Source organism: Muntiacus reevesi, chromosome 4 (genome assembly GCF_963930625.1).
Source record: "Muntiacus reevesi chromosome 4, mMunRee1.1, whole genome shotgun sequence".
In the NCBI taxonomy this organism is placed as follows: domain Eukaryota; kingdom Metazoa; phylum Chordata; class Mammalia; order Artiodactyla; family Cervidae; genus Muntiacus; species Muntiacus reevesi.
Genome location: NC_089252.1, coordinates 24,583,472 through 24,597,291, shown reverse-complemented (window position 1 = coordinate 24,597,291; position 13,820 = coordinate 24,583,472). Strand labels below are relative to the sequence as shown.

The window sequence follows — 13,820 nt, the reverse complement described above, 5'->3', positions numbered from 1 at the left end:
TTATGGTCCTAACTACAAGGAGAAACATACATACACACACACACACACACACACATATACACATGCACCACAAGCACATGGATTTGCCACCAGTAACCATGTAGCTTGGTATAGCTGAAGCAGTGTCTTTCATTCTTGGACCCATGGACCAAATACTAATGTTTAGTGGTGCTGCAGACACAAAGTTTCTCCATATAAGGAATCTGCTCTCTAGATGCATAATTAAAAAGAAAAGAATCACCTAGATTTTCCACCTAAATTTCTTTCAGTAAGACACAATGAAGAGGCCTTGTTTGACCAAACTTTTATCTTTTCTTAACTAATCTTAACTATGCTTATCCAGGGAGGACACCCACAACTTTTGATTAGTAAAAACATGTGTCATAGGAAATGAAGATATTAGTCAATGGCTACAAAGTTTCAGTTGTTGTACCAGATGAATAAGCTCTACAGACTAATGTGGAGCATAAAGCTTTTTTTTTTTTTTTGCATAAAGCTTATAGCTAACAACTCTGTATTGTATACTTAAAATTTTATTAAGAGGGTAAGTCTTACGTTAAGTATTCTTGTCTCATGCACAAAGTAACAGTAATAAAAAGAGTGTAGGAGGAAACTTTTGAAGGTGATACATAAATTTATGGTATAGATTATGATAATGGTTTCATGGGTTTATACTTATCTCAAACTCGTCAAGTTGTATATATTAATTATGTACAACTTTTTGTATGTCAAAAATTTTTAATATATAATAAACCCTTAGTCCAACATCTTTTGACAATATTTTTCTGTATCTTCCCTTTCCTCTCAGTTGTTATAAACTGCTATGGATACTTCCTCAGAAGATATTTATGGTTGCTAGTGGTTGAAATCTAAGCTGATTTTCTAACTAGCCACTCTTTCTGTACACACTTTCGTGGGCCCTCTTTGTGTTGGTCTTTGAATATTCTTTCAAATTGCAAACTAACAACAAAGGCATATGCTGTCAGGATGACATAAGACGTTCTATTCTAGGAATCAAAGATTCTCCCAGGCCTTCCAAAACAAGCCAATGCATGCTATTACCATTTTGCCAACCTTGGTTAGAGAAGGATGTCTCCACTGAAAGAACAAGTCGGGAGATGTTGTTGAATATTTTGATAGGAAACTATGAGTTGTCAAGCAAAGAAAATCTGCTAGTGGTGAAAAGTCAAAACTTATTAGGAAGGTCTAAGAGAAAATTTTAAAATTTCATTCCATCTAGTCAATCAATAGCTGGAACGTATATTTTAATAACTAACAAAAGATAAACTTAAAACGTTTTTGTTTTTGTTTTCAATTGTATGTTTAAGTTAATGGTTAAGAGTTCAGGTTTTAGAGACAAACTATTTGAGTTTAGATCCCAGCTTCATCACTTACTAGCTGTGTCTTTGGCAAGTTACTTCAACCTTTCACACCTCTCTGGACTACTCTTATGGAGAGTAGTCCATAAGACTACTCTACTTCATGAAATTTGTGTCAAGAAGTAATAAGAATGTACTTAGGTCCAGTGGCTAAGACTTCATATTCCCAATGCAGGGGGCCTGGGTTCGATCACTAGTCAGGGAAATAGATCCCCTATACCACAAACACACACACACACACACACACACACACACACACACAAAACACAGAACGGCCTTAGGACATGTTAATAGAAGTACTCATGGAGATCTGACATAAAAGAATTTTTTTTCAATCTTCAAAATGAACTGAACTCAGAAAGTTATGAGGGTGACATACAAAACCACTGAAACCAAACAAACTCAAAACTTCTAGATTACCTGATCCAAAATCCTGTTTTACAGATGCTCAAACAGGCTGAAAAGTAACCTGTTGATCAAAGGTAGAATTAGGAACTAACTAAGCCAGTTCTCTTCCTGTGACTCCAAACTGCGGGTGCACGATTTCTTTATTGCTAATCTTTCACCTTAGCCACAGAGCCTGTCCTGTCTACCCTACATGGCACTAGAAATTCCTCTGAATACACAAATAGAGATGAATTCATTCATATCAAGTTGTGATCTTGTAGTCAAACTGATGAGAATCACCAGATTATTGAAATTTTTCAGCTGGGCCTCCTTAGAAAAGGACAGAATGGAAGGCTTTTTTTCCCGTAAAAGTTCTAAGTATGTCATTTCCACCAAGTAGAACAGGGCAGCCAGGTAGCTTTAGGTGGGAAAAAAAGTAGTTATACTTGAAAATCAGCAATCAGCATAAAAAGAATGCTGCTACTGACCCAACCTCCAGTAGGAGACATGTGAGGGATGCTGGTAGAATAGTAATTACTGTATGAAGAAAATGACCTCACTTTACAGTTTTACAGGATTTATGGTGCCAGGTGAAAAGGAATTTTATTTACAAAAGCCAGTTGACTCAATATAAAATAGAAGGAAGTTAAATTGTTTTTACCTTTGCATATTTTATTACCTTATTTCCAGAATATAATATGGGAGATAGTGAAGGACAGGGAAGCCTGGCGTGCTGCAGTTCATGGGGTCACAAAGAGTCAGATATAGCAATAAAGGTTTTCATAATTACTTCCTATTTCCTTTAAAATGTGATCATAACTAGTTAATAAAGTTTTTAATTGTTTTAAAAATTAATTCACAGCAAAGTATAAATCACAGAAAATGCTTTGTTCTCCTCCTTGGAGTATGTATCTTAAATACTTAAATACCTGCTGACTTAGAAAACAAAATGAAATTTCATTATCATTAGGTCATAGGTCAGGAGGTGGAGTGTTTCCTACAGGGACATTTACCTTCCAAATCACCTATGTGGCATCTACCTGTCCATTAGGACTACCCAGGGCAAACCCAAGACTCAGGTTTCATATTCTGACCAACTGACCTAATGCATCATCTCTAGAAATAAATGTAAATAAAATGTTCCTTAGAAATCCCATCATCTTTTTATTCCTGAAAGCCTTAGAATAAAAATCTTCCTCTGTTTTTTTTCCTGTATGTATTTGGTTTTAGATGGCTTATTCACACTTCTAGAGGGAAAATCGCAGGTATAAAGAACAGTAAATCATACTCTGTGGACTTGAGATTCTAATTACTGAAATCTCAAGGTCCAAACAATGGAAACTCACAACCACACTTTATGAATCATAAAACAACTCTCCACAAGAGCTCTCATTTCAATGTTCTAATCCTAAAGTTAAGAAAGAAGTACAAGGATACACTCTCTTCTTTCATACTCACAGAAGAATTGGTCACAAGAAGTCTTTATTGGCTGACTTACCTTTATTGTAGCTGATTCTGCATGAAATGGGCGTGATTCTCTCTCCAAAGGTATGACTCATTCAGATACTGCTTCAGTAGAAATTAAGAGAAGTTCACCTAAAATAATATGTTAAAATAAATTAGCAGACAATTGCCTTGTAAAATAAGAGGTCTGCCTTCAAGGGCATACAGTAATGTTCATAATAAATATTATGTTTTTTAAAAAAATCTTTAACCACAAATGTTCTCAGACAAGCTGGTAAGGGTTACTCTAGTCATTTAAAATATCAGGAGCAAATTCTTTACTATTGCCTTTTTTGTAACTAAATTTTGCTTAACTGGTTTGATAATGTTTGAACACATTTCTATCTAATAAAATCTCTAAATGGGAGCTAGAGAAGGTGATAAAACTCAAACTAGATGAGTCACATCCTAACTCCCTGAGACCTCACAGACTATAGCCTACAAGGGTCCATGGAATTCTCCAGGCAAGAATACTGGAGTGGGTAGCCATTCCTTTCTCCAGGGGATCTTCCCAACCCAGGATTAGAACCAGGATCTCCTGCATTGCAGGCAGATTCTTTACTGTCTGAGCCACCAAGGAAGTCTGAAACTCAAACTAAGTCCACTGCAAAAACAAACAAAAAAATGTACAGTTCAAGCAAAACAGCTTTAAGAACACTTTTCTAAAATGCTCAGGCACCAGGGACATTTTTATTTTCTTCTGTTATGATAGCTAAAGGACCGCTTCAACTTTCCAATTCCCTGGGCCCATATAGATGTGAGTTAATTAAGTTATTATTTATCATATTAAGAAACTTTCAGTTATTTTTGTTATAAAGTTACTGCATAAAAACAATTTGCACTCATAATATCAAATCTGGGATTCAAGAATAACAATATCCTAACTTATGCTCTGCAGAGCAGCGGTTTACAATATTTCTTCTGTGTAAATGTGACAAATGACCTTCACAAGGTCACACCCTCCCTTGGATAAGTTCACCCTCGGGCACCGTTTGCCTCCCCCACTGGAATCAAGCCTCCTTTTCCACCTGAGGGGATGTCAAAAATGCAAGTAAATATCATCATTACTAAATAACTTTAAATCTAATCATTTTATAACACGTAAATCAATCACAGACTTAACAAGTCACACCAACAAGGTTTGGAAAGTAAATCAAAATGAGTTAATTTCTCTAAATCCTTGCTTTCTCTTTAACATGGAAATTGTTGTTTATTTTTGAAATTCTGCTCTCTGCTAAAGTATTTATAATCATCCATTGGACTGCTTTGAAAAGATCTTCAAAGCCAGTATTTTACATCCACCTTTTCCAAAGCCATTATATCACTTCCTTCTCGTTTTTTCTTGATATGCAAGAATGTTACTTGTCCACGTGTGAATGACTGAAGTAACTGCTGAGAAACCAGTATTCCTTTCTGTCTCCTGAGGGGTTTTTTTTTTGGTGGGTCTTCCTTCGGAGGCTCATTAGTCACATTTGGGTCAACATGTCTGACACTCTCAGTAAACACTCCTGTACTGCCATAAGCCCTACAGCTCGCATCTCACAGGCGATGGACACCACTTCAGTGCTGCTATTAGCAACCAAACTCTCCCCCCTTCTTCCCCAGCCACTTCCCTTATCTTTCCAAGAATTCTTATAAACAAACCTAAGGTGAAATCAAAGTTAGAGATTTATTCTGAGATTTTTTTCAGAAAACATAGGTGAGGAGATAAAATCAACATTCCCAAGTGCCAGCTCTGGAAATGAATGCTAGCTTTGTTCATCTCCAGAGGGAAAAGGGATTTTCCATGTGGTTTACGGTTTTGCACTTTGTCCCTCCTGTAAGGAAGGGAGTCTCGAAGAAGAGGAAGAACACAGAAACACTCTCCACTGGCCTCTGAACTCCTCCAACTTGACATGGTTCGAGAAGCCTTAGCAAGCTTGTCCGGGATAACTTTGCATGGTAGGGGGAGGTTGTCCATGGGACTGGAGACCTTCCAGTACACCCCCACCTCAGTTTGGTGAGATTTACATCCTTCCAGGAATATTAGTCTCTCTTCATTTTACATGTACACTCTCTCTCTCTCTCTCTCTCTCTCTCTCTCTCACACACACACACACACCCTTTCTTCCAAAATAACCTTGAAAATATATTTGCTGTTCTTTCATTCACACATTCAACTAGAATAAACCGAAGACTTATAATTGATCAAGCACTGTTTAAGTGATCTAAGTTTTGTGTGCAGTAATCACTCAGTCATGTCTGACTCTTTGCAATCCCATGGACTGTAGCCCACCAGGCTCCTAGGTCTATGGAATTCTCCAGGCAAGAATACTGGAGTGGGTGGCCATTCCCTTCTTCAGGGAATCTTCCCCAGCCGGGAATCGAACCCAGGTCTCTTGCATTGCAGGCAGATTCTTTACCATCTGGGGCACCAGAACCATCAGTTCAGTTCAGTTCAGTTGCTCAGTCATGTCTGACTCTTTGCAACCCCATGGACTGCAGCATGCCAGGCCTCCCTGTCCATCACCAACTCCCGGAGTTCACTCAAAAGTCACGTTGATTGAGTCGGTGGTGCCATCCAACCAACCCATTGATTTGGCTCTGCTGCGTCTCAGTTGCAGTTGGGCTCTGTTTCCCAACCAGGGACCGAACCCAGGCCTCCTGCATTGGGAGTAACGAGTCTTAGCCACTGGACCACCAGGGAAGTCCCCACCAGAATCCATAGCAGTTCACAGATAAAGACCTCAGCCTTCAGGAGGTTTACATTCTAATGAACGGTGACAGGTAATAAATAAGTAAATGCATAGCCTTTCAAGTTGCAATGTGCAAAGAAGAAAAATAAAGTAAGAAAGGTGGGTGGGGAGCTTTGGGGGTGGGAGTTTTATTATGATTTTTATACGGGTAGCCGAAGAAGATGTCACTGAGAAATGAATATTTGAGAAGTGAAGAGCGAGGGAGTAACCCTTGTATGTGGCTGGAACAGAACCTTCTCGAGAAAAGGAACAGAGAGGACAAGGGCTCTCAGGTGGAGCCTGCCTGGAGTGACTGTGGTGTCAGGCTGTGATGTAAATGATTGAGAAGGATCAGCATGCCACCCTCCCAGGAATATGCACAGAGCAGTCAAGGGAGCCTTCAGCTAAGGGATTTCAGATCTTAGGAGGGCGAGGCATTCTAATGGGCCATCAAGACCTTACCAAGATTTTCTAGACAATCCTTGTTTTGGACACACCTCAATTTAGGACTATTATAGTCTCATCACCTTGTAAAACTAGTGTGTGATGTATTTCGAAAAAAAAAATCTCTTATGATGTCGGTTCAGCACTCTACTTAGGCCCCAAAACAGACAACTTTGTTTTCTCTGCTGAGTCAAGTCTTCATTTTGCCACTGTTGTGTCTTCCTCTAATTCTCTGGTCCACAACACCGCTGACAATTTCCTGAAGTCATTCCAGTTCAGAACTTTGCATGCAAGGAGTCAGTCCTCATCTTCTGACTCACAGGAGGAGCCTGCGGCGAACAGCTCAGCTACAGCCCATGACTCACCACCTGCGGCTCTCTATCTCTTGGGCAGGGTGTTGGCATCTGTGGCTGTGTTCCCAGGGCTGACTGTTGCTGCCACACAGAGTGGTGACTGTTCACGAAGGACGTGCTGGTTTCTCTACAGTAGACCATGGGGCTTGCAGCCTGCTGGGCTTTGATTATTACTCTGCAAGTCCCAGCTCAGAAAGGCAGCAAAGCTTTTTCCCACCCTGTTATTAAGAGATCATCCCCCACCTGCAAGTCACCCAGTTCTCCCCTCTCACTGCCTAAGGTTCTTGGTCCAGCTAAGCCATGAAAATGTCAACACCCAGACACCTAATGTCTGTGATGTCACTCCTGCTTTGGCTTCTGGGGAAAAGGACCATACTCCTCCAGGATTAAGTGGGTGGACAATCCCTTGCCATTTCTCCACCCCCAGCTAACACATTCTCTTCTCAACCTGTGCCTAAACTCCTTCAGCTTTGCTCTATCCAAACCCCTCCTGCCACACTCAACCCTGACACTTACATCTCTATCAGTCAGGCCACTCTGAAACTCTGACTCACACCCACCATCTGCCATTCCTCTCCTGCTCCTGGACTGTAGTTTCCTTGGGGGAAACACACAAACATCCACCAACACACCTGCATGTATGTTTGCATGCCTGTATGCATGTGCGTAACTCCCGCCCACACAATCCCAGACCGTTTTCTGGCCAGATCCACTATTAATACACCTGGAGTGGATATATTCAAATACCTTCCCCTATAATGCTCCTTTTTCACTTGTAATTAGTCCCTTCCATATGGGTTTGGTTCAACAACTCTTTATTGACCATCTTATATGTGCTGGATATGGAAGTCTGGGCCCACTACGGATATGATATAGCCTCTGCTCTTAAAGAAGTAACCATCTTGGGAAAGAAGAGGCATCACAGCAGCAGACATGAATGAATTAACCATACATCACAGTGTGATGCTGCGATGCACATTGTGTGAATCATCTTGAACAGAGCCACAGAGAATGAAAGTACAGTAACTGCAAAGAGTTAGACATGAATGAGCAACTTTCACAAAGTTATGATGATAGTTTGAGATCCCTATGAGATATCCAAATTGTAATGTCCCATGTTTGAAGCTCAGGAGAGAAGGCTGTGAAGGATTTGCATAATGGGAATGGCTACAGAGTCATGCTGGGTACCAAGTAAGAAAAGATGGAAAGGAAAGAACTCAAGAGGCATAAGCATTTAGCAAGTAGGCAAAGAATAAGAAATGTATTGAGAAACAACAGCCAAAGAGAAAGAAAATTAGGCAACTTTTTCTGCCTCCTAAATCGACCTGTAGTTGTAGTCTCATTTCAAACTACTTGGGAGACTTTTCTCATTGGACACTGCTCTAATATCTCAAATTCAATTTTGTCAATGTAATAAAAAAAAAATTTTTTTTTTTTTTTCAGATAAATCTGAAACTCTTGACTCTTCACGAATCCCTGACTCTTCACCAGCAGCATTTATGCTTTGAGTGACTCTATCCTGACTGGTGTCATGTCTCCTTTACAATTATTCATCCTTTAAGAACCAACTCACCATACCACTCCACCACAACCTCACCGTCCACAGCGTGAGTTCACTACTCTCTTCCCTCTGTTTGCTTCATACCATGCAAAGAGTTCTACCACTGCATCGATAAGTTTATGTTAGTTATAGCTGCACTATTTCATAAGCGTCTATTTTTGTTTCTTGGATTACTTATTTGTATTGCCAATAAAACGCAAATTAAATGCTTGGCAAACAAACTCAGTGTTGAATAAATGAAGAAACAAATGAGTATAACTAAACCAGAAAACCATCTCCTCCTTTTTTCACCTTTCTTACTTTATTTACTTAGATGCATGTCATAAATTTTCCCTGTATCCAAGTAACCTTTTTTTTTTAAACTGAAGTACAGTTGATGTGTTATATGTTACAGGTATACCCTACAGTGATTCATAATTTTTAAAGGCTATGCTCCATTTATAGCTTTTATAAAATATTGGCTATATTCCCTGTTACACATACCCTTTATTAATCAATGTCATATGAGTAAGCCTCCCAGCCATACTAACCATTTCTTACGTTGGAACAGCCACACATTTCTGTTCTTTGCTTCTAAGGCATGTTGTAGGATAGCACCAGATTCAGCATGTACCTCTTAGACGTTAATTCTAATATATACACTCGTTGGGATTTTCAATGGAATTATATAATCAGTCATCTATCAAACCATAGCCATTTATACCATGATGATTTATAAAGTGATTTTTTTAATGCTGGAGTGGGTGGGGAGTAAGGAAGAGGTGATGGTAGAAAGGGGACATGTTAATTTTTGTTGGTCTTTATGAAGTCTTTTTTTTAAATAACATTTTTGTTTTAGATAATACTAAGAGATGATTCTAATAAGCTAATCACCTATGTGTACATGTGAGACAAAATATGCTGGGAAATATAACACAGATATTTTGAATATATATAAATGTTAAAGCCAATTATTTGCACAAGGTACAGTTTTTAACTGATGTAAGTATGTCTTAAGAAAATAAAGTCTTAAGTATATTTACCATAACGTTCAATTAATTTAGAGGAAGAAAAACCTGTAAGTAATCTTTCACATCTTGTTAATTCATTTTAAAGCAATCAGCACGTCATTGGTAATGGCATCTGATGTTGTACAAAGAGATTTATGAAATAGATTGACTCTCATGCCAGCAGAAAGAAGTCAGGAGTGAGAGAATGAGCTGTGTATGATCTAACTTTCAAGTGCCTTCAGCTCACTGAGTCACAGGTTTTAGTCATAGGTTTTTAAAGAGGAGCTAATTCAAGAACGTCATCCAATGACACTGGATTGTACATCTTCTCTCAAAGCCCTGCAATACATGTCTTACAGAGGAACATTATTCTTAAATTGCCTTTGACAGCCTCCAGCGGAGAGTAAATAATCCAACAGAAATACAATTTGCATTAGCTTTTCTCATTCTGGAAGCTACAATTATCTTCATTACTGAACAGAGATCAAATTCTAGATAATGAGGCATAAATACTTGCCTATAGGACTCAGTTACAAGAGCACTCATTTTGGGTAGGGCTTATGTATAGTTTCCAGGGATGATTTGAGAGTGTTTTGGTCAAGTCTGCCTTGTTTAATTAGGAATCCTCCCAGCAATGATGGGGAATGAGAATTATCACCAAGGTTACCATCCACAGTAATTCAGAGAAAAAGGTGTGGAAACTAGAAACATTCTTCCCTCCTGACTCAAACTACGTGACCAGTATTTATTGAGAGGCTATCATGGTACTCAGCACTGTTCTAGGCTCTGCAAACAGTGAAAAATTAAGCAGACACTCCTCGACATTCAGTCTTCTGTTTAGCTCCTGACAGTTCAGTAACACTACCAGAAAAGCTACTGGCCAGTTAATGCCTAAACAAACAAAGTAAAAGGTGGTTCTCAGCTCAAAGAGGGAGTGGTCCTCAGCAGCTGAGGAAGAAAGGGGTTAAGGCCACTGTACTGGATCTTGAAAAGTGGCCAGATGAGAAATGGAGAAAGAAGAGGAGGAGACACTGGGGAAGAGAGAGGGAGGCACATGTAATCACAAAGGGAACTCTGCCTTGTCGATCAACTTTGATGCCAAACATCTCTTTCTAGTAGCAAATCAACTCTTTTTCCTATTACAGGCTCTTCCAATAGGTCAGTGTCAATAATTAGCCTTTCTTATAAGTCTCCTAATCTGGTGCTTATTCCAGGGCTTCTGTTTTTCAAGAAGACTTCAACTTAATATTTACGCTTGCAAAAGTAATCACACTATCACTCTGAGTTGAGCCCGGTGCGCTAGGCGCTAGACACTATAGAATACATCATAAAGATTTTTCCTGATTTAATCTTCATAGCAGCCCTGTTTGCTGGTGGTCGAGTAGCCAAGTCGTGTCCAACTCTTGCGACCCCATGGGCTGTAGCCCACCAGGGTCCTCTGTCCATGAAATTTCCCAGGTAAGAATGCTGGAGTGGGTTGCCATTTCCTTCTCCAGGGGGATCTTCCCGACCCAGGGATCGAACCCAGGGCTCCTGCATTGCAGCAGATTCTTTAACCGACTGAGCTATGAGGGTAGTCCCCTCTCTGCGGTGGGTGGTATCTATTCTCCAGGTCACAGAGCTAAATAACTATGGGCTAGAGGATTCTGACCCCTAGTGACGCTTTGTCATTTTGTAAATATAGGGAAGAGTGTGTCTCTCCCTTAACCCTTCTAGACTTTTCTCCCAGTCGAGGTTAGTTAACAAGGGGTAAAAAAAAAAAAAAAGCCGTTCCTTGGGATCCTTTGTGATTCTTCTAATAACTGTTTCTCCCTGAGTCAGACAAGCGGCAAACCTGTGGGAAGGGGCCGTGGGAAGGAGGTGAGACGCCTTCACGGAGACCACCCCCGGAATCCGGCTCCAGAACCTTCGCTCCCGGGGAGCTGGCCCCGGCCAGCAGGCCGCGCGGAGGACGCGGGGAGGACACGGGTCCGCGCGTCGCTCGTCCTTCTCCTCGGCGCCACCTGGGCCCCGCGCGCGGCCACCCAGCGCACGGCCCCCGCGGCGGCCCGGGGCGCAGAGAGCCGGCCGCCCTGGGCGGAGAGGGGCTCGCGGAGGGAGGCGGCGGGGCGGGGCGGCCGCTCGGAGTCCCCAGCCCGGGGCCGTCACGGCTCCAGGTGCGCGTGCGGCGGGGGGCGGGCGTCCCCCGGGCGCCTCCCTCCTCCGCGCTATTCCCACCCCGGCCCGAGCCGCTCGGCCTGGCTCCGGGCTCCATTTTCTCGCGGAGGCCACACCTGGAGCCGCCCCTCTGGGCAGGGCCGTGCGGCCGCCGCCTGGGAGGGGACCCTCGGGGCGGGGGCGCCAGGGAGGGGCCGGCGCGCGCGCGCGGGGACGCGGGGAGCCGGCGGCGGAGGCGCGATGGCGCGGGGCGCGGAGGGCGCGCTGCTGCTTCTCCTGGTAAGTGCGGGGAGCCGGCGGCACGGAGCCCCGGGCGGGCCGGGGCGGCTGCGGGCGCCCGGCCCGCGCCTCGACCTGCCCGCTTCCGCCGGGGGAGGGCCGGCCCGCCCGGAGATCCTTCTTTGTGCCCCGAGGTGGGAGAGGGCCGGGCAGGCGGCGGCGAGCGGGGACCCTGCGGCTCCGCTGGGGCCGGGCGGCCGGTGGGAAGCGGGCTGCCGTTCCGTTTCTCTTGCGGTCGCACACAGGCCCCAGCTCGTTTCTGGGTCTGCGATCTGCGGGTGCAGGGAGCCCTGAGGCGGGGACACCTTTCCTGGAGACCCGGGCTTTGTCCCGAGTCTCCTCCGACCGCAACATGGAGGCGGCGGCCGCGCCTACCTCCCCGGGCTCCCGCCGCCCGAGCGCGGCAGTGACCTGGGGACGCACCTGTATTCTGAGACGGCAGAAGGGGGCCCAGAGAGTTTCTCTAATGTATTTTACAAAGTTTAATTTTTTTTGTTAAAGCCACGTTACGCTTCAAATCACCCACCTACAGCTCAAGCTTAAAGTTCACAAAGTTGATGTTTTAAGACATCGCCTAGTATTAAAGGTAATGAACATATGTAATCGTTTTAAGGTTTTTTTCACTTTAAAAGATTACAGAAAGGCGACGTGCAGCGCAACAGTCAAATGGGGTTTTCAGAGGTTATTAAACTGGCAAACTGTTCGCTTTCTAGATTTGCATTTCTTATGCTTTACTTCTTATACTCGGATTGGTTTTTAGATACATTTGTTTTCTGTTTGTTGAGGGAATTGCGCATAAGTAAAGGGTTTGACTTCTCTGGTGGCTTAAACGGTAAAGAATCCGCCTGCAGTTCAGGAGACCCTGGTCAGAAAGATCTCCTGGAGGAGGCATGGCAATCCACTCCAGTATTCTTGCCTGGAGAATCCCATGGATAGCGGAGCCTGGCGAACTGCAGTCCATGGGGGTCGCAGTGAGTCGGACAGGACTGATACGTACTTGAAGCTGGAAGAGGCTTGCCAAATGGGTTTTGATAAAGTGACAGTTATCCTCCTAATATAGGTTTGCCTTCAGCTTCCAGAGACTTAAATGTGTGTTCGGAGAGATTAGGTACAAAATCATATTCTGTATTCTTATATAATAGTAAAAAAAAGAAATACAGGTACATTCCCTGTAATGAAAGTTCTAACTTCCAAAAGATTGCCTTCTCTCTATCCCAGAATTACAATGAAGGGAGGACATTTTCCCCTGTGGGTTTTGTATGTATATATTCTTATAAAAGTCGGACACAACTCAGAGACTGAACAACAAAGGCACACACATATTTATCACATAAGAAGAAACATGGCTAATACAATCTAGGAATTTCAGTGAATTCTCACTTGTGAGCTGTTTAGGACCTGCAGACCTTTGTCACACCTGTTAATTTTCCTGCTTTTTATTTCACTTTGCCTAAGTCATTGAGGTCGTTGAGATGATGTTCAAGTTTATTTTGTTAGTAAAACTTTTCAAAGATAATTTTCAGTTTCCTTTCTGGCCTCCAGAATAACAGAGCATCTAGTTCCCTCCTCGTGGTATTTCCTAGCTAAAGGAGATTGTCACGCTAGCATAGCACCTGGCTCAGTTTGAAGTTTAAATATTAAATCCTAGAAAAGAAATTGCCTTTATCCTCAAGTGGTTTAACAAGCAAGCCGATTAAAGTACATTTACAGAGAAATAGGTACATAACTTCAGCATATTTTTTACTCTAGCAATTCAGTATTTTTTGTTTACTGGGCATGAACTGACCGCCTCTTTAAAAAGTGATTATAACTAATTGAATAAGCAAACTCTTGGACAGTTCTTTGTATTTTCTGTAGTACTTTAAATGATACAAATTTGAGTATGTTTATTTTTGATCAGAGAACAGTGAGCAGTTCAGCATTTTGCCCCTGATGTGTTTGAAGTTGGAATTATAGATTTCAGGGAAGAATATTTGAAAAGCTTCTCTTCTGACAGAAGTAGTTCTCCAGGACACGGATCTTTTATGGAAGGGGATATAAATTGTAGTGTCTGT

General features: G+C 42.3%; 1 protein-coding gene across 1 annotated transcript in view; it reads left to right on the top strand.

Moving 5' to 3' along the window:
• Nucleotides 1–11,606: 11,606 nt before the first annotated feature.
• The window catches only part of DSG2 (desmoglein 2), a 53,212-nt gene continuing 50,998 nt past the window's right edge, over nucleotides 11,607–13,820 (top strand). The window contains exon 1 of the mRNA XM_065932402.1: nucleotides 11,607–11,766. Coding sequence (XP_065788474.1) covers nucleotides 11,728–11,766 — 39 coding nt within the window. The 5' untranslated portion in view covers nucleotides 11,607–11,727. The remainder of the gene's footprint in view (nucleotides 11,767–13,820) is intronic.